The 27,370-nt window shown below is 31.9% G+C and overlaps 2 protein-coding genes across 3 annotated transcripts; one reads left to right on the top strand and one right to left on the bottom strand.

Annotated features, from left to right (window-relative positions):
• Positions 1 to 1,223: 1,223 nt before the first annotated feature.
• LOC110780137 (thioredoxin domain-containing protein PLP3B-like) lies at positions 1,224 to 22,840 on the bottom strand. 2 transcript variants are annotated; one of them, XM_056836901.1, is made up of 8 exons: positions 22,648 to 22,840; positions 22,412 to 22,527; positions 21,213 to 21,322; positions 20,892 to 21,034; positions 2,375 to 2,447; positions 2,158 to 2,219; positions 1,601 to 1,698; positions 1,224 to 1,516 (listed from the first exon to the last, which is right to left on the bottom strand). In XM_056836901.1, exons 3-8 carry the CDS (start codon positions 21,213 to 21,215, stop codon positions 1,440 to 1,442), a joined length of 456 nt encoding a protein of 151 aa, XP_056692879.1. In that variant the 5' UTR covers positions 21,216 to 21,322; positions 22,412 to 22,527; positions 22,648 to 22,840; the 3' UTR covers positions 1,224 to 1,439. The 2 variants fall into 2 exon arrangements, with proteins under 2 accessions (XP_056692879.1, XP_056692878.1); XM_056836900.1 differs by lacking the exon at positions 21,213 to 21,322 and adding an exon at positions 21,110 to 21,158.
• On the top strand, positions 5,355 to 12,252 carry LOC130467899 (uncharacterized). Its single transcript, XM_056836899.1, has 10 exons — positions 5,355 to 5,714; positions 6,603 to 6,986; positions 7,556 to 8,516; positions 9,020 to 9,404; positions 9,513 to 9,858; positions 9,938 to 10,115; positions 10,209 to 10,331; positions 10,974 to 11,111; positions 11,207 to 11,398; positions 11,540 to 12,252. The coding sequence occupies exons 2-10, from the start codon at positions 6,625 to 6,627 to the stop codon at positions 12,038 to 12,040; spliced, it is 3,186 nt and encodes a 1,061-aa protein (XP_056692877.1). The 5' UTR covers positions 5,355 to 5,714; positions 6,603 to 6,624; the 3' UTR covers positions 12,041 to 12,252.
• Positions 22,841 to 27,370: the final 4,530 nt, after the last annotated feature.

The raw sequence follows: 27,370 nt of genomic DNA, 5'->3' as shown, positions 1-27,370 counted from the left end.
CAGGTGAATTCGGACTCCACTCATTCAAACAAGCAAGATCTTCAACACATACAAAAGGGCCTTCATTCGAAGCCCATTGTTTCCATCTTTACAACACCGGAACACTGTTAATAATCTGGTAAAGTTGTAAGGTAACATCGTTTATACGGTAAGATCGTTGATTTGAGTATAGCCGTAAGCCGTAAGCCGTAAGCCGTAAGCCGTAAGCCGTAAGCCGTATAGGACATGTAACTGCATCATTGTTTCCTATCAGTTATTCAGTTAGTGCCCGCTCCAACTTTCAAGTTTCAACTAGACGTAAAGATTTTGGAGTTCAACTGGGTTTTATCTCCGCTTAATTGCTTATTGATCCCTCTTTAAGTTCAAGTATCATGGCCTTCCACTAGAGATGACCAACATGGCGAGTTGGTGGATCATAGATGGGTTTGGTGGGTCGTGGGTCGGGGATATTTGACACACGACCCGCTTAGTGAAAGTTAGGGTGGGACGGGTCATGTGTTGGGTAGAAAAATTGGACACGGTACGTGATGGGTCGTGAGTTACGTGGTTGGTTGTGCAGGTCGAGTGGGTCCAATGGGTTCGGTGTATATTTTGGTTTCTAATGTGACTCTGATGGGTCAAGTTGGTTTGTTGGGTTTAGACGAATTTTAGGAGCTGATATAGGTCAAGTGAGTTTGGATGATTATTAATCGTTAAAAAGTTAAAATTTATACGAACTTAATTAATTAATTTTTATGTTATTGACATACTCACATAAATGTAGTCAATTATATTTAAACAATAAAATTGAAATTTAGCATTCTAAACATACAAAATATTTTAAAATAGGATGGCGGGTCTGACGGGTCAGGTGGGTTTGTGTATTGGGAGGGTTGTGTTTCGTTGAGTAGTTCACGTGGGTCGGGTATGCCATGGTGGGCTGTGTTGAAAAACTCGACCCATGACACATCCAAAAATATCCGGGTTGTGTCATGTGTCATAAGTGGTTCAGACCCACTTGACCCACTATAGGTTGTACTAGGGTGGGTCGGGTCAGACCCATCCCATTGGCAATCTGCCAATCTCTACCTGCCGGTGCTGCCACATACTCTGTTGCTTACGCCACTCGATCAAAGCATCTTCAACAAGTTCACCTCATGTGTGAGAGGCCTCGCACTCTCGCAAGCTCGCTTCCTAAAAGTCTGCTTTGTGAAGATCACCTTTTAGTTTAATTGTTGTTCCAATAACACACAAAATTTTGAGCCTTGGTATATTATGATATGAAATTATGAAGTTGATTTCCAGAACGTTGTTAAGAACATAATATCAACAGCAATGCAACACGAAATATTGCCAATTTACCATTGAATATCACAAGGGCTTGATAATCATTACATAATACAGAAGGAGAAAAGGTTGCTCTCTTTCCTTGTATTCTTCATCAGAATCTGAACCAAGGTTCAATGATGATCTGACAGAAGTGCGTTTACTTTCAGAATAATCCTCCTCGTCTTCTTTTTCCTTATCCTTATCATACCTGTAATCAACTAGTCAGACACAGAATAGCAAACACTGCAACCCTCCACCCTACAACCTACCAAATTAAACAAAAAATAATTACCTTTCTTGATCAACAGATTTTCCAGTCTCCTTGTAGGGAAATCGTCTCTTCCGCCAACATCTTGAAACCCAACAAGTCTATCACCTGCTATTCCTTTCCTGAAACAGGAGATCCAAAATTCAGATGCAAGAACTTAAAATGTAATTAACTACGATGCTCAATGTGGAGAGTATGGAACAATGCGCAACAAATACTGGTGAAACTTCCTTTATTTCATATTTTACCTTCACCCAACATCCTCTTCACAAAGACAGTAATAAGAATTTTCACTTTCTCCTACCCCATTTACCCAAAGAAAAAAAACCATACCAGCACGGCAACACAAGTGCATCACTAAGTCAGAAAGGCATATGTTCAGTAACATAAGGGGAAGAGACAGGGGCTAGCTCTTAATGGGCAGGAAAAAACTTCAAATAATCGAGGGTACAGAATACAAACGCAATTGCTCTATTTCTTCGGGGTTTTCAGGCAAATGAGGCAATGCAGGATGCAGTTGAATGCTCTAAATAACTTTTAAATGATAATATAGAATTTGACAGATAAGATGGAAAAGTAACCTGAAAAGTATAACGCATGGCAAAGTTTTGATTCCAAGCTTGGATATGAAGAAGGGGGCATTCTGCATTTGGTATACATCGTCAGTTTGTCATTCACAATTCACAGTCATTAGAGAAACCATAACATAGGGCTCACAAAGTAAGCAACGCAAGCAGAACCAAAAGTAGGCATGCAACTTCATAAAGTAACACCAAATAGAAAAAAAAGGCATGCAACCTCTGCGTCCAGTTTTAAAAACTTGGTATCAAGGTACTTGGGTGCAAGTGCCTTCAGATGCTTATCCATTATCCTGAAAAAGATAGCAAAAAACTTATTAATTCAACAACCAAACCCATGTACACATTTCTGCAAATAGAAACTTGACAGCTCAGGAAGCTCCGTATTTTAACAATGACCGAAACATCAAAATGCTGTATTCCGCATAATTTTTGTCATGGAAAACAAGAACTAGAGGACTCGCATAATTTTTTTTATTTTCATGGAAAACAAGAACTAGAGGACTCTCTATCCGCTGGGAGCAAACTGAAATAGAGAATGCCTGAACACTTTTGTTATACATCTAGAAAGTAGGATTCTTCCTTAAGATCTAAATCCATTAAAATCTGCACTCCTTTTAGCATAACGATGCTATTGTCTTCTTTAATCTTACAAGAACCTCCTGCAGGTCTGCCACAACTTAAAGATAGCAGGGGGATATTACATGTCACTGAGAACATGCTAGTGAAGAAAAGGCCTCTGAAATTATTTAATGGCTACGATATAACGTTTAATGTTAATAATTAGATACAAATAGTATAATACCCGTGCGATGCACGATTTATGATCTAAATATAAATTTATATGAAAATTTGGCAGTCAATAATCATTAAAATAGTGCATGGATAAAATTATTATTCATCCCTATTCATCACTATTCATCACCTCCTGTCAAACATTAAGTTATCTCATTCACCCTTCCTTTCATTAGTCATATCCAATTAATACTTGTCTCGTTTACCTCATTATTCGATCATTTAACGCCTACTCACCCCTTCCAATCCCCATCTCGAGAGGTCAGGTATAAAATAAAATTCATCCAAGCTCCACCACCCACCTATGTAACCTCACCCCTAAGGTCAATTTTTTTTTTTTTTTTGGTACGTAAAAGAGTTTTGAATTGTAAAACTATGTTCTGGCGTTTTCAATAATTCAATTGTCGGATTATATTAATTGAGAAAATATATATAAACATTATAATATGTACATTAGTGTAAAAAAAAAAGTTGATATATTCATAATCATTTCGATGAAAGATAAGCGATGCGGGCGGGAGGGTCCAATTTAAAATTCGTTCCCGCCCTCGTTACCCGCTTGCGGATACATTAACCCCATCTCCCACCAAACTTTCATTCATTCCCTCCCACTTGGAGAGGATACCCGCAGGACTCCCAAAACACCACCTCCACTGACAACATGACATCTCTATATCGGTAAATAAGCCACTTTGCCTTTACCTAACTTTTGAATATATTGACATAACTTTATTATTAAAATTAATTGTATTAGCTAAAATATTTAAAAATACATACATAATAGTTAGGATTGGGTTAGTGTTCCAAATCCAGAAAATGTAAACTCGCCCCATCACCAAGGTGGGTACATGTTATCCTTATACCCGCTCACCAACACCGAATCTATATTTATTAGTAATATTAGTCAATCATCCACGTTATCTTCGTCTTGAGCCTTATCTAAAATCCAAACTCGCCCCATCATCAAGTGTGATGCACGGTCTACATATCAAAATGTTAATTTTGCACGAAGTTTTATACATACCTCACGGAGTAAATTAATGATTTGTAATATTTTGGATATTTTGGTATTTACTACCTTAAAAATACACCACTTTTGTATTTACTACCTTATGAAATTTTTATTTTAAATTACTACCTTAAAGTTCCAATTTTTATGTATTTACTACCATTTTACAGTTTTCTCATTTTAAAATTGAGATATCTCTTTCGTTTCTTAATCATTTTAAATGATTCAAAACCCATGATTCTCATTTATGTGTAAGGATTCCATATGTATCTTGCTTTTAACATTATATGAAATGTAAAACTAATTAAATATTATTTGTAAAATTTTAAAATATTTAATGAATTATCAAACGAATTATTTAGAAATGTCGTTCACAATGAAATCCCTATAGAAAAAGGAAAATAATGAACTTTGAATCACTTTAAACGATTAAGAAACGAAAGAGATATCTTATTTCTAAAATGAAAAAACTGTAAATTGGTAGTAAATAAATAAAAATTGAAAGTTTAAGGTAGTAATTTAAAATAAAATTTTTATAAGGTAGTAAATACAAAAATGGTGTATTTTTAAGGTAGTATATACCAAAATTTCCTAATTATTTTACATTAACATATAAAGATTATTTTTGTTGTTGCAAACATAATAAGCAAACACAATAATCTAAATATTATGATTTTAGAAATAGTTGATTACGATAAATTAGTCAAAAGTTTAAATTAACATGCCCTTACGACTTCAATAATACTATGTGTGAGGGAATAACTGGTTATTTTTGAATTCGTGCAAAAATATTACGATAATGAGAACGTGAATCTTTTTTAAAACAATTGATAGTATTTATTATATGACAAAAAAAAAGAAAATTAAACAAATGATAGTATTTATTATATGACACAATTTTTTTAAACAATTGAATGGATAGTACAAGTTCAACTATTATAAGATTCTCTATATGAAGTATTGGTTATATGAAATTGCATTAAGTGGATTATAATGTAAAAATAGATTACCCACCAAATGATCAAAAATAAAAAAAAACAAATAATACAAAAATTAAGCGAAAAAATTGTTGGAATTGTTTCTCAAATTTCATATTAGATGATTCAATCAATATGTACGTTCAAGATTTATTAACTATACATTAAATTTAGGGGGAGAAATATTTTATACGGGGTAAACAATATGGCTGGTCAAATATAATAATGTTAGAATATATGTGCTTACACGGGATATAATCTAGTTTCATATTATAATCGATTTATTACCATAAGTAATTAGAAGGTTTTGCGTAAATTTTTTATGAAATATGTTAATTATTTTATTGTAGGACGCTTGTCAGCTAGTGTCTTGACAAATGTATAATATATTGAGCGTTCAAAATCTTATCTTTAATGTTAGTTAAGTCAAATCCATGGGCGTATTCTCTGTTGCCAATTAGTTACACAAAATCTTGTTTAAAATGGGTGTACAATAAATTATTGTACACCAAGCCCATATTAGGCAACTCAAAATAATTCCCACGTGTGAAGTGAAACAAGTGAAACGCAATTTCTGGGAAAGTCAGTTGATCATCTTCCCAGTTCTCTCTTTTCTCTCTCCTCTCTCCCTCTTCTGCGATTTCTGCTGCGATCTCAAGCGCGATTTCTTCGCGATTTCAACCGCGATTTCTCTCTTCTGCATCTCAACCGCAACTTCTTGCGATTTCTTCTGCAATTTCTTCGCGATTTTGCTACATTTACCTCGACAGTTCATCCAGGTTAGTTTTCTACCTATTTTCTTTGATTTTTCGTATTTTGATAATTAGGTTTAATTATTTTAGTTGTTCTACTTGAATTATTCTTCCAATTATGTCACGTTTTGTTTGTGTTGCTTCGAATTTGTATTTGTGTGTATTGATTTAGGTTTTTCTTCAACGATCGTTTGTTTTTGCTGCGATTTTGTTCCTTTGCACAGATAGCTTCTTTGCTGAGATTTTGTTTCTTTGCTGCGATTTCAATTTTGTGCTTTAATTTCTGTTATATAAATGTTAAAGTTTATAAATCTGTTAATAAGTTAAGGTTATTCACCTAATAGTGAAGAACATTTGAATTCAAAGTTGCAAGCACGTGAATCATTGAATCTGTATCAAAGTTGCAAGGATAATTGAGTTAAAGTTGAGGATTATAGAGTTAAAGTTAGGATTTTAGAGTTAAAGTTGAGGGTTCTAAAGTTAAAGTTTAGGATTCGGTAGTTAAAGTTTAGGGTAATTGAGTTAAAGTTGAGGGTTTAGAGTTAAAGTTGAGGGTTCTAATGTTAAAGTTGAGGATTCTGTAGTTAAAGTTTAGGATAATTGACTTAAAGTTTAGGATAATTGAGTTAACTTTAACTGTGAATAACTTAACTTTAATTGGTAATAGTCTAACTTTCACGTTTTTACCTTTCTACAACTAAATTGAGTCTTTCAATCTGTTTTATTTCACTGTTGTACTTTGTTGTGTTAAAGTTATAGTTTTATATAATTAAGTTATGGAAATTGGCATAAAAGTTAAGACAGTTTTCAATCATTTAAGACTTAACTTTTCTATTAATATCTTAACTTTAACAGTTAAATCTATTACTTTTATATTTACAAATTTTTCATCTAATGGGAGTTTAACTTTTGCAGTGATTTTTGACATCATTGAATCATGCCGAGAAGTAAAACTGTTAATGTGAAGGAGATTTTACAAGAAGATGATGACATTCAATATCCAGATTCAGAAAATATTGAATATGATGACGATGATGACGATGTTGTTTATGAAGATGATGAGGATGTTAATACTGATGAGGACCAGGACGAGAACTGGGAACAGGATGAGAACGGGGACGAGGACGAGGACGAGGATGTTAATGCTGGCTTGGTTAAACCGACAGGCAAAGGGAAGAAGAAGCCGGGAGTCATGGTTAAGAGTGAGTTGGTTGAAATAAAAACCAAAGGGAAGAAGGCAAGGATTAAGGCTGAGGTTGATGCTAATGTTCCTGTTGATGCTGAAAATGATGTCCAGATGTGAGTTTTACAATTTGTTTTATTTCTCAATTTGAACTTTTCTGTGTTAAAGTTGTTTTATAAAGTTAAGGACTCTGAAGTTAAAGTTGAGATTTTTGTAGTTAAAGTTAAGAATTTTGTAGTTAAAGTTAAAGTTAAGAATCCTAAAGCTAAAGTTTATGATTTTGAAATTAAAGTTAAGGATTCTAAATTAAAAGTTTAGGATTCTAAAGTTAAAGTTAAGAATTCTAAATTTAAAGTTTAAGGATTCTGAACTTAAAGTTGAGGATTTTGAAGTTAAAGTTAAGGATTTTGAAGTTAAAGTTGAGGATTTTGATGTTAAAGTCAAATCTTACAAACAAGATTTCTAAATATAAAGTTAAGGATTTTGACTTTTTTCTCCTAACTTTACCTGCTAAAAGTCAACTTTTTCCTTTTAAATATTACAGCTGTACTTATGTAGGTTAAAGTTATGGTATTTGTTGTAAATATTAAGAAATTCTTCCATCATCAGAAACATAACTTTTACTGTTAATTACCAAACTTTAACTGCTAAAAGTCTAACTTTTACCTGTTTAACTTTTTTTCAGCTTGGATGGGGGTTGCAGTACTTCAAACTTGACTACCCAGTGTAGACCAACTGCTTTGTTAGCTGTCATAGAAACATTCAATTCAAATCAAATTAAGTCTGTTTCAGAAATTGGATTCGGTTGGTTGTTATCTTTACCTACGCAAACTTCAAAGTTAGATACAACATTATTTCCCTGGTTGATTGATCATTTTGATCCTGTTAGTTGGTTGTTTAAAATTGAAGCTGGAAAGGAATTCATATTTAGTCCATGTGATGTGCATGATGTGTTTCTTCTCCCATTACATTCTGACAATCCTATTGTAGATAGCAGCACTAGGACTAAGGATGTAGGTTTGAAAAATCAGTGGAGAGACTACTTTAAAGTTAAAAAAAATGCAACCATTCCATTGCGTCTGTTGGAGATTAAGATGGGTGAATTAGTGGAAGGTGGAGAAATGTTCAAGCGAATATTTGTGATGTTTGCATTCTCTGTTTTCTTAGCTCCTATAGCTAATAGGAATGCTGATTTGGGTTTAGTTAAAGTTCTTGAGGATGTAGATGAAATAAAGAATCTTGATTGGTGTGGATATGTCCACGAGAGACTTTGTCGGGCTATTAGGAAGCATAAAACTTCAGGCTGCCAGGGTAACGTTGGTGGTTGTTTATGGGTTTTACAAGTTGTCTATTTTCATCGCCTTCAATTTAGAGGCATTGCAGAGAGTTGTAGTCTTCCGTTGATGAAGCATTGGTCTGGTACTAAAATTCATGAAAGGCTTGTTTTGGAAAAGGATTCAGCTTGCTTTGGCAGTGGTTTATTAAATACAGTGACCTACCCTGTTTGTCAAAAGTTGGGTTTTGAAGAAGGTTTTGCCAAGATTTGTGGTAGGCATGATGCTGTGAACGATGATGAGAACCATATACGGTTCGTCATTCCTGATGGGCAATTGTCAAATTCAGCAATTCAATCAATTTCAACTGATGTAAGTTTCTTCTCAACATTTTTATAGTTATTTCTCTTTTATTAAAATTTTTATTCTAGTTTTGAGATTTGATTCTAAAATTAAAGGTAAAGATTCTAAAGTTAAAGTTATGGATTATGTATTTAAAGTTAAGGACTTTGATGTTAAAGTTGAGGATTTTGAAGTTAAAGTTAGGGATTCTAAAGTTAAAGTTAAGGATTATGTATTTAAAGTTAAGGACTTTAATGTTAAAGTTGAGGATTTTGAAGTTAATGTTAAGGATCCTAAAGTTAAAGTTTAGAATTCTAAAATTATTTCAAGGATTCTGAACTTAAAGTTTAGGATATTAAAGTTAAAGTTAAGGATTCTGAACTTGAAAGTTTAGGATTTTAAAGTTAAAGTTAAGGATTCGAAATTTAAAGTTATGGTTTCTGAAGTTAAAGTTTAGGTTTCAGTAGTCTAACTTTTAAGTTCAAAAGTCTAACTTTTAATTCAAAAAGTCTAACTTTTCCCGAATCTTGAAGGAAATGCATGCGGAGTTTTTGAGAATGAAGAGGAACTTGGAAATTGTTTCAAATTTTCATTTGAAACAACTTGAAGCTGTAGCAGCACTGAGGCGACGTTCATCTCCATCGCTGCCGGATGATGATTTGGATCCAAGGTATTATGCCATGATGCAAGAATTGGCTGAGATGGTAGTTTCAGTTCAGTCTATGCCAGGAGGTTTGGAGAACATATATTGTGATGGAAAACCTAATGCTATACCTCAAGATGATAGTCCAAATAAAAAGATCCAAGGAGTTCTTGATGAAATTAATGTCAATGAAACTGCTAACAAGACTGCTGTACAGTGTGAAGAACCTCGTATTGTTGATGCTACCACTGATCCAGCTCAGCAGACCAATCAAGGTGCAACTTTACTCTATTTCAGTTTACTATATGTTCAAACTTAGAAATATCTAAAAAAACTTTAACCTTTTCACATTAAATGATAAGGAATCATTTATTCTACTACAGGCGCAACTTTGGAGGTTGATGTACAGCCAAGCTTATCTGAGCAGCTGGTTGTACCTCTTCCAATTGTTGAACCTCTTCCAAGTGTTGAACCTCTTGCAAGTGCTGAAACTGCTCCAAAAGAATTAAAAGTTTACGAGCCTACTGTCGGTTATCATTCCATTATACACTCTTCTTTAGCTGATGGCAAGGCTAAAATTGGAATTCCATGTGGAAAGGTTAACACTGAACCATTCCTTGTCGGACATTTCATGCGTTTCTACAAGAGGAACATGAAACGTTTGCCCGAGTTGTATCAAGAAGTTGCTGATTATTGCCTTCTGGATGATCCTGTCGTAGTGAAGGCAGAGTAAGTCTTTTAATTGTCCTAACTTTAAGTACAAAAGGTTTAACTTTAACTTAATAAATCTTAACTTTTTTTTTTTTAGGGAAACTTTGGTCTGGTTTGATACCGTACATATGATTCAAAGAGAGGATATGTTGTCACTTGCTGAAGATCAAGAGATCTATTTGTCTATTATTGAGTGTTGGGCATTAATGATAAATGCAAATGAAATGCAACATGCCTCACCGCCTTCAAAATTCTGTTTTGGTGTCCGCCAAAGTGTGAGTTTCTTAAATTGTGTAGTAGTTTAGTAAAAGTTAACATATTTTTAGGAAATGTTTGTGTTGTACTAATTTGTTTGTTTTCCCTTGTAGGAAATTTTGGAACTTCTTTGGCAAGATTCAACTAACGAGGCTGCTATGGATCAGCTTCTAATTTGTTGGAAAGAGTGGATTGATATTTACAACAATGGCTTTGACATCACCTGTGTTGATCTGGTCAGTTATTACTTGGCATCACCTCAAAATTAAATTAAGGATTCTAAATTTAAAGTCAAGTTTTATGAAGTTAAAGTTTAGGATCTAATGTTAAAGTTAAGGTTTCTGAAGTTAGAGTTTACCATAATTGAGTTAAAGTTGAGAATTTTAGAGTTAAAGTTGAGGGTTCTAAAATTCTCAACTTTAACTGAATTATCCTTAACTTTAACTTCAGAAACCTTAACTTTAAGTTTAGAATCCTAAAATTCAACTTGTAACATTAAATTTTTCTGAAGTTAAAGTTAAGGATTCTAAATTTAAAGTTAAGGTTTCTGAAGTTAAAGTTTATGATAATTGAGTTAAAGTAGAGGATTTTAGAGTTAAAGTTGAGGATTTTAGAGTTAAAGTTGAGGGTTCTAAAGTTAAAGTTTAGCATTCTGTTGTTAAAGTTTAGACCTGAAATTAAAGTTTTGGAGTCTGAAGTTGTAATTAAGGTATCTGAACTTAAAGTTTAAGATTTTAAAGTTAAAGTTTAGGCATTTGAACTTAAAGTTAAGGTATCCAAAGTTAAAGTTTAGGATTCTGAAGTTAAAGTTTACTTTCACTAGTTTAAGTTTTGTTTTTGTGTATCTATTAACATCACAATATGTTTTGTTTTTGTAGGTTTTTGTTCCTTTTTTTCGAGAACGCCACTTTTTCCTATTTGTGTTGAATTTGAAAACCAAAACGATGCAACACGTGGACAATCTTGTGTATGATGAAGCTCAAATCATTGATTTGGAAAGTTTTTCAACAACTCTGGTAATTACCTCTAGTCAATTTAAGAATGTTGAATTACCGGTTCAACTTTCTTTTTTCTGTTACAAACCAATAAATGTGTTTAATATTGTTTTCAGTGTGATCTCCTGGGTACTTTCCTTGATGATAGAGGCAATAATCATGAAGGTGATATTGGAACGTACCCCATGGAGGAGATTGAGTTTGATTGGAAGACTGCAAAAGGTTCTGACCTTGATTGTGGAATTTATACAATGATTAGTATGTTGACATTTGAAGGAATCAAATGTAGCTGTCCTGATTTGAAAGAGGTTAGAATTTTTTCGAATCATAACTTTTAAGTCAAAATTCCTAACTTTTACAGCAATTTGCTTAACTTTTATTAGCCTTATTTATTTTGGAATTTAAAATGATGTTGATAATGTTATTCTTTTTTTTTTCAAATAATACAGCCCCGTAAAAGGATTGTTCTGCGTGCCGAAATATGTGCCACACTTGTGTTATCTGACATGAATGACAAACGGGCAGAAGTTCTCAATAAACTTGCTGATTTCAATTCCAAACGAGTAGATGTCTATCCACATGTGGTAACCAGGAGGAAGCAAAAATTGGCAAATGATAGGAAGTTGAAGAAAGAAGCTGCCAAAAAGGAGAAGGAAGTTGAAAAGAAAGCAGAGGAGAATGCCAATGAGAACAAGAAACCAGAGGGTAAAATTGCACAGGAGAATGCCAATGAGAACGAGAAACCAGAGGGTAATATGGCAGAGATGAATAACAATGTGGCAGATGTGAATGATAATGCGGCAGAGGGCAACGAACAACCGTTGAAGACTTTTACTTCAAGAAAACGTCTTAAAAGGAATGTAGCAGATGCATCTGTCCCCGAAAATGTAGGACCACCAGAGAAGAAGCAAGCTCCTACCAAACGGACGGCAAAGAAACCTGCAGCATGAAATTTTAATATTAGTTTTAAAGTTCATCAAAACTCTAAGTACAATAATCTTAACTTTTACATTTTCACAAAAATATTTCTCTAGAGTATAATGCCATTTTTGTGTATATATGGCATATAATTTTGGTTTTTGGTGATGTTCAGTAGAACATGGAAACATGTATTTTTAAAGTTGTTGATTCTATGGTTAAAGTTAAGATTATTATTTTTAAAGTTAGCCCTGTTATTGTTATAGTTAAGATCAACTTTAAGAATAATATTGGTTTTTGGTAATGTTCAGTTTCTGTAAAAGTTTAGGATAATTTAGTTAAAGTTGAGGGTTCTTAAGTTAAAGTTTAGGATTCTGTTGTTAAAGTTTAAGCATCTGAAGTTGATGTTTTGGAGTCTGAAGTTATAATTAAGGTTTCTGAACTTAAAGACTTAGATTTTAAAGTTAAAGTTTAGGCATTTGAAGTTAAAGTTAAGGAATCCAAAGTTAAATTTAGGATTCTGAGTTAAAGTTGAGGATAATTGAGTTAAAGTTGAGGATTATAGAGTTAAAGTTAGGGTTTTAGAGTTAAAGTTGAAGGTTCTAAAATTAAAGTTTAGGATTCTGCTGTTAAAGTTTAGGATAATTAAGTTAAAGTTGAGGATTATAGAGTTAAAGTTAGGGTTTTAGAGTTAAAGTTGAGGGATCTAAAGTTAAAGTTTAGGCTTAAAGTTTAGGATAATTGAGTTAAAGTTGAGGGTTCTAAAGTTAAAGTTTAGGATTCTGAAACATGTATTTAAAGTTGTTGATTCTATGCTTAAAGTTAAGATTATCACCATTAAAGTTAGCCCTGTTATTGAAATAGTTAAGAAAATTTAATATTAGTTTATCTAACTTTTATTACAAAAAGGGTAACTTTAAGTACAAAACTCTCAACTTTAAGTATAATATTGGTTTTTGGTATATAACTTCAATTCTTCATTGTACGTTAAGTATCCATGCACTTTGAAACTTTATTTTCAACTTAAATCCGAAAAAAAAAATTCACAATTTATCTTAGACACTTGGACACGTATCCAAGTCAGTCCAAGTAACATGGGTTTTGGCGATGTTTGTAACAAACTCATCATCTCTAACTTAACTGTAACAAGGAATATCTTAACTTTAACCAAAAAACAATTAACTTTTACCTGCTGGTGCTGAGTTTGTTTCATATGCTGCTGTTGCATTTGTTTCAGGTGCTGCTGTTGCACTTGTTTCAGGTGCTGCTGTTGCACTTGTTTCTGTGGTTGAAGCGTCGTCAGTGTTTGAAAGATTTAATGACGCTAGAAGTTCATCAACCAGAGACACACTAGCGGCATAACCATCCTCCATAAGGGTTCTTGTCTCCTCATTTGATTGGCTTTTCAAGATAAGGTTGTAGTATTTCCTAGCCATGGTTTGGCGCCAAGGTGTGTACTGCACCTCTTCTGGTTTTTCATTTTCTAATTTGTTCCAAACTGATGACTTGGCAGATTTTGTCCACCTCTTTTTGATGTACTGTTCTGGAATCCGGTTAACCGAATGAAGGTGCAATATCCTAATGCAGTGGTAGCATAACCATCCTGAAGCTTCAAAGTTTTTACACGTACATGATACTGTTTGGCTCTCGTGGATGTATGTTACTCTCTGTGCAGACCAAGGTTCTTCATCAATGGACACAGCATAGAACTCAGTATTTTCTGCATTAGTAGTACCATGTTTTAAAGTTAGGAAAATCAATATAAAAGTTAGCCCTGGTGTACTTAAAGTTATGAAACTTAATTTTTCAGGTTACATAACTTTAAAAATAAAAAACCTAGCTTTAACTTCAGAATTCTAAACTTTAACTTCAGATGCCTAAACTTTTTCAAAATCTTAACTTTTAAAACAAAAAACCTAAACTTTTTACTTAAAGTTATGAAAATATGTATAAAAGTTAGCGCTGGTGAATTAAAAGTTAATAAACTTTATATTTCAGTTTATCAACTTTTATTAAAAAAAGGCATAACTTTTACAGTAAAAAGACTAACTTTAAATTCTGATATTTACCTTGTTTCCAAATTAATTTTGCTGTTGTTGCAATTGAATATCCAAATTCCTCCTCAAAGTCTCTGAATAGTGACAACGTGTAAACTTCTGATGCATGTTTCAACAATCCAGAAAGTGGTAAAGCCGAGGATGGAACCGATTTACTACAAGAGAATTCAGCTTGCTTTTCTGTACTTCTCCAACGTTGTATTGTACCTTTGAACAATCTATAGAAATCAGTTAAACTGGTTGTTCTGTTTGCTCTAAATCCGATAGCGTGATTAGTGCTTTCACTTCGTTGTGAAGACAAAATCCCAGCTGAAAAGAAGTCTTTGCTTAGCGCAGGGCACCATTTTTCTCTCAAATTGTATACATTTGTAAACCACTCTTCCCCTATCAACTCATATTGTTGCAGCATTGATCTCCAATTGGTTTCAAATTCAACTACTGTGACACACTTATACAAGCAATAGTTGAATGTCTTCTTAAAAGTTGGATCTCGTTTCAATGCCCCAAATCTGGTAATAGCATTCTGATGCAAATGCCATACACATAATCTGTGTCTTGAATCTGGAAAGACCTGCATATACAACTCAATGTTAAAAGTTGAGATTTTTGAAGTTAAAGTTAAGAAAATTGAAATTAAAGTTAAGAATTATAAAGTTAAAGTTAAAGTTAAGGATAAGTATTCTAAATTTAAACTTTAGGATTCTAAAATTAAAGTTAAGATTTCTAAATTTAAGGTTAAGGATTCTGAACTTAAAGTTAAAGATTTGGAAGTTAAAGTTAAGGACTATGAACTTAAAGTTGAGGAATATGAAGTTAAAGTTAAGGGCTCTGAAAAGGATAAATCTTGGATTTTTACCTGATGGATGGCATTGTTCATTGCTGCATCTTGATCTGTAAAGATTGATATTGGACTTTTTCCCCCCATTGACTTTTTGAAAGTTTGTAGAAGCCACACAAACGACTCAATCTTTTCATCTCCTATGAATGCACAACCAAACATGCAATTGTTCCAGTGGTTGTTTATTCCAACTATTGGAGCACAAATTAGGTTATACCTGTTTGTTCTATACGTCGTGTCAAAAACCACTATATCTCCAAAAATTCCATAGTCTTCCATCATCATAGAGTCCCTCCAAAACAAACTCCTCAATTTACCTTTTTCATCCAATCTAAATCTAAAAAAGAAGTTTGGGTCACCTTCAAGCTCTAAATACATTATGTCAGTTACTGCTTGTGCATCACCTCCTTCTATTTGCTTCATTTTTAACCTCGTGCAGTAATTTAGATGGTCTTTCTTCGAGTGTCCCAAATTTTCTTCACCTCCAGCTTCAATTGCCATGTAGTTAAAGGAAGCCGTGGATGACAGACCTGTCAGTTCAGCATAAAAGAATGTAAATAAAATAATAGTTTCGGCAAAATGTTTAACTTTTACTTCTTCAGACCTGACTTTTAGTACAAAAAGGCTAACTTTAACTTTTAAAACTTTAATTGTCAATAACTTAACTTTAACACCTTATAGTTAATTTTCTGTGTTAAAGTTGTTGTTATTTAGGTTAAAGTTAAGGAAATCGTTGTCAAAGTTAAAGACAGTCTTCATTCTACTCTAACCTAACTTTTACTTTAAAAAGCTTAACTTTAACCTCTAAAACTTTAATTGTAATTAACTTAACTTTAACACCTTATAGTTAATTTTTGTGTTAAAGTTGTGGTTATGTAGGTTAAAGTTAAGGAAATTGTTGTCAAAGTTAAAGACAGTTCTCATTCTACTCTAACCTAACTTTTACTTTAAAAAGCTTAACTTTAACTGAGATGAGTGTGACTTTTATATTTCCAACTTTTTTCATCTTAGAAGGTGATTGCAGTAACAAAAGGATGAGTATCAAAACAATAACTTTTACACAGAACATAAAAGTTTAACTATCAAAATGTAACTATTACCAGATTTTTGCATAGTTTCAATTGCCTCCCTCTTCTCTTCCGTTATTTGCCTTTCAGATCTATGCAAGTAGTGCCATTGACTTCTAGTTAAATCATGGTTGTGCATTATCACATGATTAACAACCTCATATCTGCCTTCAGAATTCATTTTCACTCTCAAGCAAGCCCTACATTGCGTTCTCGTGATCGAAACTTGCCTTGGTTTTCTCTCTTTTTTGGGCACTACAGGAACAACTGTTTGCACTTTTTTCTTTTTGTTCTTTCCATTGTTTGTTACTCCTGCTGCTGAACAAACATATGTCTTTTCAAGCACGATTCTTGTCCCAACTTTGAATCTCGTGTTTCCTTTCCTTATGGAAAATCCAACCTCACTAGCATGTTTTTCATAGAAACCTAGAAGTTCCTCCACTGTTTCAGCAGTGTATCCCATCAGTGTTCCAACAATATCTTGATCCGGTTCTGTTATTGCAATTACCAAAAATCAGCAGAAATTTTTATTATTAAACCCTAACTTTTACGCATAATACTATAACTTTTATTAAAACAAGGCCAACATTTACTAAAACAAGTTTAACTTCTATGCATAGAAATTTAACTTTTACTAAAACAAGGCTAACTTTTACTAAAACAAGCCTAACTTTTACGCATAAAACTGTAACTTTTACAACAATAAGTCTAACTTTTATGGATAACACTATAACTTTTACTAAAACAAGCCTTATATCTATTTAAACAAGGCTAACTTTTATGCATCAAAGTATAACTTTTATGCATAAAACCATGTAAATTCTTTATTAAAATCATGTTAAAAATCTAAGCAAATATTCTAAACTTTACATTTTACATACTTAACTTTTACTCTGAAATCCTCAACTTTAACTTTGATATCTGTAACTTTTTCAAACACCTATTTTTCAGCCAAACCAACACATTTACATAACTTTTACAGGAATATCTCTAACTTTTTCATTCATAACTATAACTTTAACTTTGAACGTATAAACTATAACTTTTATGCATAACTATATCTTTACATTTTACATACTTAACTTTTACTCTGAAAACCTCAACTTTAACTTTGATATCTGTAACTTTTTCAAACACCAATACTTCAGGCAAACCAACACATTTACATAACTTTAACAGGAATATCCCTAACTTTTACGTTTATAACCATAACTTTAACTTCAAACATATAATTAATTATTCATACCTTCAGAATCAGAAATAATATGTTGTTCTTCAGCTTCCATTGCCTCCTCTTCTTCACGTTCCTGTGCCAAAGCATTGTTTTCGATGCAATTGTTGAGAACGTCCTCCATTGTTGCATCTTGAATATCAGGTTCAACAGGAACTTGAATTCTTTGAGTGGATTGAATCACACTCCTAATTAGGTTTTCCATTATTTATCGATTTCACAATTTCGATCTCCTTGCTGCGTTGTTCTTCCTCTTCTTCAGTTTCGATTTCAATGTCGATCTCTTCCTTCCTTCTGCGTCCTTCTTCCTTCTTCAATGTCAATCGATTTCAATGTCGATCGATTTCAATGTCGATCGTTTTTGTTCTTCCTTCTTCCTTCCTTCTCTTTCTGCGTTTTTTTTTCTCTCTCCTTTTCTGCGATTTTTTCTGCGCGATTTCTCTCTCCTCTTTCTTTCTTTCTTTGCGTGATTTTTTTTCTTTCTTTTCGTGATTTTGCTGCGCGTTCACACGTGTGACAACTTGGTGCACATTAATATTAATGTGCACCTGTTGCACACAAGACCTTTTATTGTACACCAAGATAACTTTTATGAAGTTTTTTTGTAACTTTAACCTATTTTTTTGTAACTTTAATATTATAAAATTAAAAAGTTGATAGATAAATATTTTAAAGGGTTAAATGATTAATTTATACATTATTAGTGATTTTGAAGAAATAAATTTTATTCAAATGAAAAAATTTATCATTAAAAAATAGATAACTTTTACATATATAAATGTAACTTTTAAGCATTTTGAGTCAACTTTTACTCCGGTGTACAATATTTATTGTACACCCATTATAAATAAGAATTTGTGTATAAGAGGTCTTTTTGTTAAGGGGGTCTTACACAAAGTTGTCGTTTTTCTTGTTTCACAAAAATTTAGATTAGTGTTTGATTTTGGATTGACTTTTATTTTAGATTTTATTTTTTATTATTAGAGTTTTTGATTTTGGATAGAGTTGTATATATTAGTAATTAATTATTTAAAATATCTACCTGGCATACCCACTTTTTTTTTTTGGGACAATACTAAAAGTCTTGTATTTTTCAAGTAAATATGAAGATTTGTGTTTTTTTGGGGATTTTTTTTTTTAAAAAAAAAGATTAATATTTGATTTTGGATTGAATTTATTTTAGATTTTTTTTATTTTTTATCATTAGAGTGTTTTGATTTTGATGGATTGGTATAACTTGTATATATATTAGTAATTAATTAATTAAAATATCTACGTGACACGCACATTTTTTAATTCTAAAATAAATTAGAAATCTTTCTTTTCATTGGTCGAAACCATTAGATTTCCTACGCGGCTCTCTAAGAGCTCAGTAAATATGCATGGTCGTTTTTCAATGTGTTCTTTGAAAAATAAAATCAAAGATAATGTATGCCAAAATGAGATAAGCTCACTTATAATGAATGTGGCAGTTAAGGGTCTTATATTTTTAGTAGCGCTACACGATATATTGTATCAAGAGAATATTTATATATGATTTATGTAGTACAAGCTTATAAACTTTAAGTATGAATAAATAAATAAATAAGAGTACGGATAATAAAATACTACCATCTTCTAACGTCTTAGTTTGCTTGACTCTACCTAAATAATTTTGTGTATCCTTTATTTTATTAATTATCTCCATAATATCTAGAGTAAGTATTTTGATTATAAAATTTGTAATTCAATGTTTAAAATATACGGAGTATGTAGTAGGAGTTACTAAATATCATTAAGTAATTACAACTCTATAGGTTTCCGTATAACAATTATAAATCTATCTTTTGTTGTTCTATAATTTTACTAAAATATAAATATACCGTGAAGTTTCACTCCACGAAGTGTTTGTTGAAGAGTAAAAATAAATAAATTATACTACATAGTACCTAATGTGATAGGATAACGTAGAACATGTTATATTCTAAAATATTATGTTAATTTTACCACAAGCTTCTTAATATATATCTAGATATTTGATTAATTTGCTCAACATCTTAATACAAATGAAAAAAGTATTAGAAAAAATTTACAAAAATATAAATACATACGAAAAAAAAAGTTCTAGATTTCTATCACCTATCTTGATTCTGTAAAATATACTTCTGTCTTAAATTTTAATGTTAACCAAATCACTTACTATCACTGCATATATAGTTACATATTTCTATCTTAAATTTAATGCTAATTTTTTATAAAAATACATGAAAACCAAACGCACGGGCTTATATGTAGTACAAAGTAATTGGAACTTTTAAGATAAATTAAAAATTAAATTTTGAATACGGAGTAACTAATTTCGATTATTTTTCCTCAAATTCTCTTATGAAATTGTTATTCAAAATAGAAATAATTCCTATCGGTCTAGGCTTCATAAAAGAGGTGGATTAACCTTAAAGAGTTGAGAAGAGGGTGTGCTTTGACTTTCTTGTTGTCTCATTTATCCATGCATGATGCATGTTCGCAGCTTTTGAACAAATAAAATTAATCACAATTAGTAATTCCATAAGTACTCCGTTTTACATAGAATGAAAAATCATTTTGCAACAAATGAAAGTGGAAATATTGAGAAACAAATGCAAAATAAATCTATGAGTACTTTACGTTAATATTTAAAAAATTAGGTGTGGTAGAGAAGATTAGTACTATATATATCTATATATAGAGAGATGTTTATATGCGATATAAATTAGTGAATTTAATCTTATCCCAAATCAAATTCAATCTTCAATCTTATTCTTTTTTATTTGTGTGGAACTTAAATTTCAAAGGTCCAATTTCTTCTCTTACTACTCCGTATTCTCTAAAAGATACACTGAATTAATAGGTTTCTTTATTGTTGTAGTCTTCTAGATAAGTAGAGGAACATATAGACTTCCATTTTTTTTAAATACGTTGATATTGGTGTTAGTCTATCTTTTTACTTGCTTTGTAATTCCAATACAAGAAATTGTATCATTAATGACGAGAAATCCCGTCGCTAAAGATCAATAGTGGTGGGATTTCCAGTCGCGAACCCATTATAAAAGGGGATGAATTGATGAAAATCATCGTTAGCCTGTCGTAAAAGGGATTTGCGACGGTTGTTCCCGTCTTTATTTGATTATTACCCCCGTCGCAAAAGCCTTTTGCGATGAAATTTTTAATCCGTCGTTATTGGGTTGTCATGATACAAATTCTTGTGGTGCCCTTTTTTATTTATTAATCCTCTCTTATTTATATTGTTTTGCATATTCTTTTGAGACAAATAAGAAGAAATGCTCGAATATATTCTTGTTTTAACATAATCATGGTTGAATTAGGATGCAAGTTTATTTTTATCTATGACTTATGGGGTTGGTAATATATAATGAGTATCTTTTCTATATTGGATTTTGTACAGTACGTAGAGTACATGGAGAGGTTTGAGAATTAAAAGGAAAATCAGTTTAAATTGTTATGTTAATGAGATATTGATGGAGTATTTTTTTTATGTATTTTTCCATATTAGTTATTATTACCATAAAATACAATAAGTTAAATATGACAAAAAAAATTATATATTAATTAATTGATATTAAAAGAGAGGCCAATCAATGAGTGACATTTGTCATCACCACATTGATTTTCTCTCTTTTAGTATAATATATAGATGTCAGATTAGGGTTTTACTTGCATCGATAGAACTCCCAATGGTAGAAATGGCAGATAACTAGTTCGCTTGCAGTAACTTCACCCAAAAAATCCCCTTCAGTTATGTCTCTATATTCTCCATGGCCCTGTTTCTTCATTTCTTGTCGCTTCTCAGCTTCTTTCTGAGAAAATATATCACGCGGTGAATACTTTAAGGACTTCACATATCAGAAGCCAATATTGAAGGAGAATTTAACCCTGTAGTGCTGCAATTCTCTCAGCATGTAGTCTCTCTAGCTCTGGATCCTGGCATTACAGAAAGAAACATACACTCGAGCATTAAAGAAGATGCATAAGTACCATGCAACCAATAAGAAAAGTGTTCTACGACTTGCATCCATCAACTCATCAAGATCAATCTCTTCATTAGCTGAACTTGATGCCTGTGTCTTCTCTTGAACTATCATTTTCTGTAACACCAGTTAAGTGAACTGTTTACATGCCATACAAACATCAAAGAGAAGGAGGAACATGATTCTCCAACTAATAAACCATCGAGGCTTGAAACATCATCCCTAATTAACAAACTGCTTAAGGTTAAAGATATAGTATTGAATTTGTCTCTTATATCCGACTATAACGGGACTGTTATAGCATATCCACTGAAGATCGCGCTCTGAAGTACAACTCTCCTAAACCCAGGCCCATCAATTTCAAAACATGGATGTAAAATTAGAAGTCATAACAGCAAGGAGCATCTCTTTTAAGAAATCAAGCACAATGATATCTAGAATATGATAGTACTACACTATAAGTTTATTAGTAACACTAAAATACAAAGGCAAAACATCATACTCTTTAGATGACTACAATCCCAGCATTTCACAAAAGCAGATATGTAATTAGTTGTAAAAATCCATACTAACTAAACAACATTCGCAAATTAGATCACAGACACATATCCATGGACATAGTCCACACTTTTAACAACATTTCCATGGCCGAGCATGATAATTCAGTAAAAGCCCCCATGGTTTTGAACATACTATCCACCTTTAAAAACCCATGTACATGTTTCTAATTCATGTAACACTTTGAATAACATTTTCATGGCCGAGCATGGTTTTGAACATACTATCTACCTGTAAACACCCATATACATATTTCTAATTCATGGGCATGTCACTCTAACTCTTCATTTCATCTCAAGTCCAGTTAAATGCTCGGACATTGGTATTACACCTAGACAATTCATTTTAGGCATAAATCTCATAAAATGGTCTTGTCTAACACTTGGACACGCACCCATGTCTGGTATTTGAAGTCGCGTCTGAGTAACATACTTCATAGCTACAATGTCCAGTTGAAAATTATAACTACAACCAATATTCCATAAATTAAAAAAGCAGGCACTCACTAATCGATCAAAATTCAAGCTAAAAAAAAAAAACATTTACATGGCCAAGCCCTAGTTCAATAAAATTCCCTCGATATCACGAATACTACCAGCCTTTAATTGAATGATGAACAATTTAAAAGGGCAGAGAGAGTAAAATTACCTTCTGAAGATTGCGAAATTAGAGAAAGTTGATTTCACTTCATCTGGATCCTTTTTTTTTTTTTAATTAACTCAAAATCAACTCAATTGGCTTGTGCTACTATTGTGTGTGAGATCCTGAAATTCAAGTTTCAATTCTTTTGTTAAAATCTAAATCAAATTTCACAAAATAAGATGAGTAACCCTAATTTTTAAGTATTGACAAATAATTTATAGGGGATCAAATGGAAAACGTACTCTGTGATTAGTAGTACAAAGTTCAGATTGAAAGTGCAGATGAGAAATTGCTGAGCTTTAATTTACAGCAGCAATGGCTTTTCCCTTTTTTTATTTTGAGAATTTGAGTTGAAGTTGAAGGGGTTGTTTGGGCTGGGCTCATCTCTAGCGAGAAACTAAGCTCATCCCATCTATAGCATAAGCCTAAGTTTGATCTTACTTCGTATTATACAATCATACACTCATGCGATCATACCGTACCCTATATTGGGTGGAGCCGGCAAAATCTGAAACAATACAACATGACATGAATCGGACACGAGAAATGCGCGTTATTATCAAGGATTTACGACATGTCAACATGTTTAATTAAATGAATTAATACGCCACCACCCAACACAACACTGACACAATTATTTTAACGGGTCAAGTAGTATTGAGAATCCCAACGAGAAACTAACTCAACTTAACCCCACCTAGTAAAATAACCAATAACTTTACGCTGCTGGTGGTAAACCCTTAGACAAAGTCAAACTTTATTGGACAAACGTGACAGTACGACAATAAAAAAGAGTTAGTTTGATAATTTATGACATATTTAATTTAACGGGTCAACACAACATGACACGAAATGTTTAATTAAATAGGTCGAGTTAGTGTTAAGATTTTTAAACTATTTATATTCGACACGAACACGAGCCGACCAACCCAACCAGATATAATACGTTTTATAGCTCTAGCTATTACACTATGTTCAATTCTAAAAATGAGAAGAACAAAATCATCATCGGATGCACCTATCTTTAGGGACTCGAGGCACGCGGGTGTCAAATAGATTTGGTAGTAAGGGTACGTTGTTCTATCCCAAAGGCTAAATTGTATCTAGTGAAAATTGAATCCCCAATCATAAAGTTGAAAGATACAATCCTTATCATTAGACTAAATTTACCTGGTTAACCAAGTATATGGGGGTAACGCGTAACATCTATACCTATACTAAAACAAAAGTTCCTCTCTCCTCTTCTGTCCACATGTCGCTACCACAATTTTTGTACTTTTTTTTATTTTAATTTAAGGAAAATTTGTCAGAAATGACTTTTAAAACACAAAAATTGTGAGAAAGGACATTTTAAAAAAAAGTTGTGAAATAAAGCCCAATTGGAATTTTTTGTTGTGAATCAGGACCAAATGTGATTTTCCGGTAGTCAACGACTACTTTCCAGCGTTGACCGCCACGTGACACGCACGTGTTTCATTTGAAACGATTTTTTTAATTTATTTTAACAATATCCCTCTAATTTTTTTTCCCACCCCAACTAACTTATTAACTTTTTAAAAAAAAATTGAATCTCTCTCTCTCTCTCCTGCTCTTCCCCCCATTTTCTTCTTCATTCCAAGCACAAATCTCTTCTCCTCAGTTGAAATCAATCAAATACGCACAACCCAATTGCTTTTCGGCCCTTTTCGTACGAGGTAATACTAAAAGCCCCAATTTTTTTGCTGCCATTTCTCCAATTTTGGAAATCTTGAAATTAAGGTTCTTTAATAAGCTATGAACATAGCATTGTAGGACCAAGTATTTCTGTGAGGAATTTCATCGAACACCTTACGTGCATGAATGATGTTACCGGTTTTACCGTAGAAATTGATGAGTTTTGAAGCAAGGAAGTTATCCAGGGTAAAATTGAAGAGGATAATACGACAATGGAGTAGTTTTCCTTGGCGTATGAGACGATTGTTTGCGCAGAACTGAAGAAGATGGCCAAAATCGCCATTGGAGAGGATGGGTCGTTAACTAGGGTTTTAATGGCGAGTTGGATGGGGTTAAAACGTTTGATTAGTGAAGATGAGTGGGTGTATAATGGTGGGATTAAGATCTTTATACATTCTGCAATGTATGCTTCAAGTTTGCTGTAATGGATCGATTTTCATGATGGGTTTGATTAGGGTTCACCAAGAGTACTTGCCATTAATGAGGTGAAGAGGAAGGAGAAGCAACAGAGTAGTGAATAGAAAGTCCAAGCTATTTTTTTTTTGGGTTTCTGGGTAGTTTAAAGGGGTGGGGGAAAAAAGGAGGGAAGTGTTAAAAAAAAACGTTTAAAATAAAATATATGTGTGTCACGTGGCGGTCAACGCCGGAAAGTACTCGTTGACTACCGGAAAATCTCATTTGGTCCTGATTCAAAACTAAAAATTCCAATTGGGCCTTATTTCACAATTTTTTTTTAAAATGTCCTTTCTCACAATTTTTGTGTTTTAAAAGGTCATTTCTGACAAATTTTCCTTAATTTAATTACAAAATTTTAATTACAAAATACATGCATGGATTCTTATGTTGACAGCCGTATTCGTATATTGAAAATATATTAACTAAATCTTTGACATTGAAAACATTATGACTAAAGTTTCAACCGTTACCTTTTCCATTACTTAGAGAAAGGAACTTTAATCCAAAGAAGGAATGAAATAACCCACAGAATATTGACCACTACAAAATATCAAATTTATACCTACTTACCATATTCAATTTATTAAAAGTGAAATCGTTAAATATTTTGTTGATATTTTCAATAAAATAAAGTACCTGTAAACTGGTATACTTTACCGAAATGCAACTGATTCGAAAGATTTAATCAATATTTTACAAGTTTGTTATAAAAACATCTAGAGAAAATATAATCATCCAAAAAATGGAATCAAAATGTTCGCGAAGACCATATATATTACACCCATTACCCACCTTTCCAATACAATGGCGGCTTCTCTTCAATCTATCTATCTATACAGTAGAGAAGCCCTAGATGCAAAACTGACACTGTCGCTCTCACATTGATTTTTTTCCACTCTTTTTTCTTTCCTTAAATAAATGGGCTACAATTACATAATTAATTTAATAATATTATGTGTGTATCTTTTCCAAACTAAAATATTATTTGATTTGCGTATAAATATTACTTCAGGAAATATTATCATATATAAACTTAATAATAGAAATAATCTAATACGGAGTATGCATATACTAAAAGAGACATACTCCATAACAAAAATTGACATAGAGTATCTTTTCCAACATTATATCATAATATAAATAATACTATTTTATATTTAGGTACAGTAACTTCAAACAAAATTTTATCATGATCTAATATCATTTAATTTATAATAGAAATAATTATTATACCTATACTAAAAAAGTTATAATAAAATTGGCAGTGTATCTTTTCCAATATTATATCATAATATAAATAATATCATTTTTATATTTAGGTATAATAAATTCGAACGAAATTTTATCATGATCAAAGTATCATTTCTATTATAACTTCGAACGAATTTCTCTAAATGCTCTTTTAGATCATGGTAATTTTAAATTATTTTCTAGATCATGGTAATTTTTAGATGACTATGATCAACAGATTCTACTTTGAATGAAGTTTAAAGCAGAATTTTAAATCATATTATGATTTTTATGCTTAGGTACAATAATTAGATAATCTACGTATACACTATTTAGTGCATTATATAATGAGGATTATAAGCTGCTAACGATAATAAACAAACAACTAACTATTTAGGGTAACTATAATGAGGAAAGTTAACGATCTTCGCAAGAAGTAATATTTAACTAGAAATGGCTCTCGATTAAGATGATCCACGTTATATGTACATATCTCATTGCCATAGTGTATAATTAAGTTGTGGAGTATAACAACTCTTGACGAGTCTATTGTTGATATTTATAGGCATATAACATAAATCTTTTATATATCTATCTATATACTATACTTTGTACTAAAACGCACGAGGTACCTTCAACTAGAACTAACATACGGAGTATATCGGTTTCACATAAAAAAATCCTCCTGCCACCAGTTTGCCTACGTACTTCTAAATAAGACAATTTCACATCTCATTTTCTTATACTGCATATATAATTATAATTATTGTATGCCACATTGTTACAGTTTATACAATTTATTACTCCTCCATCACATATTAGTTTTATACGTTTTTCATTTTATTTGTCCCAAATTAGTTTTTATACTTTTTATTTTGGGAAAGACTCTAGCTATAACTATTTTAATACCGATCTTTTCCCACTAACAAAAATTTAGGGACCATTACTCTCTCACATTCAAATTGTATTAAAAAAAATGATTGACTATCTTCTATCAGATCTACTTTTCAATAACATAATATTGTGTTATCTTCTTAATTTTCATAAAACAAAATTTGATGAATAAACAACAATTTTTCTACTTAACTTTGTATCCTGATAAGTGTCAAAACTAATTTGACGGGGGAGTACTTAATACTACGTATGCCATGATTATAGAATCAATATTATATTCTTAAAAGAAATTAAAAGAAATAAGGTTTATTACTAACCTATCTATAGTAAAATTTGATTATATATAAGAAATAGTCTTTACATTTCAACTTCAATTAAAGAAATAAGATCTTCTAAGAAACTTCATCTTTGAAACTAGAAGTTGTAGAAGATATACGTAGTATATCTTAGTCAATATTATAGTTATTGTAATCCCTAATATTACTCCTTGCATTTAGGTTATTTGTCAATGTAAATCCCTAATTGTTAGTCAAAGAATATCTCTAATTCCTAGGATTAAGCTAGGTTAGTTGTTACTATTATAGCTATATAATGTAATTCATACAATGCAATATATTCAAGCTTTCTCATAACTCTATCATGGTATCATGAGCTATAGATCCATTTTTTTTG

Source organism: Spinacia oleracea, chromosome 2 (genome assembly GCF_020520425.1).
Source record: "Spinacia oleracea cultivar Varoflay chromosome 2, BTI_SOV_V1, whole genome shotgun sequence".
Taxonomy (NCBI): Eukaryota; Viridiplantae; Streptophyta; class Magnoliopsida; order Caryophyllales; family Amaranthaceae; genus Spinacia; species Spinacia oleracea.
Note: the sequence above shows the minus strand (reverse complement) of the source record. Positions and strands in the feature narration are given on the sequence as shown.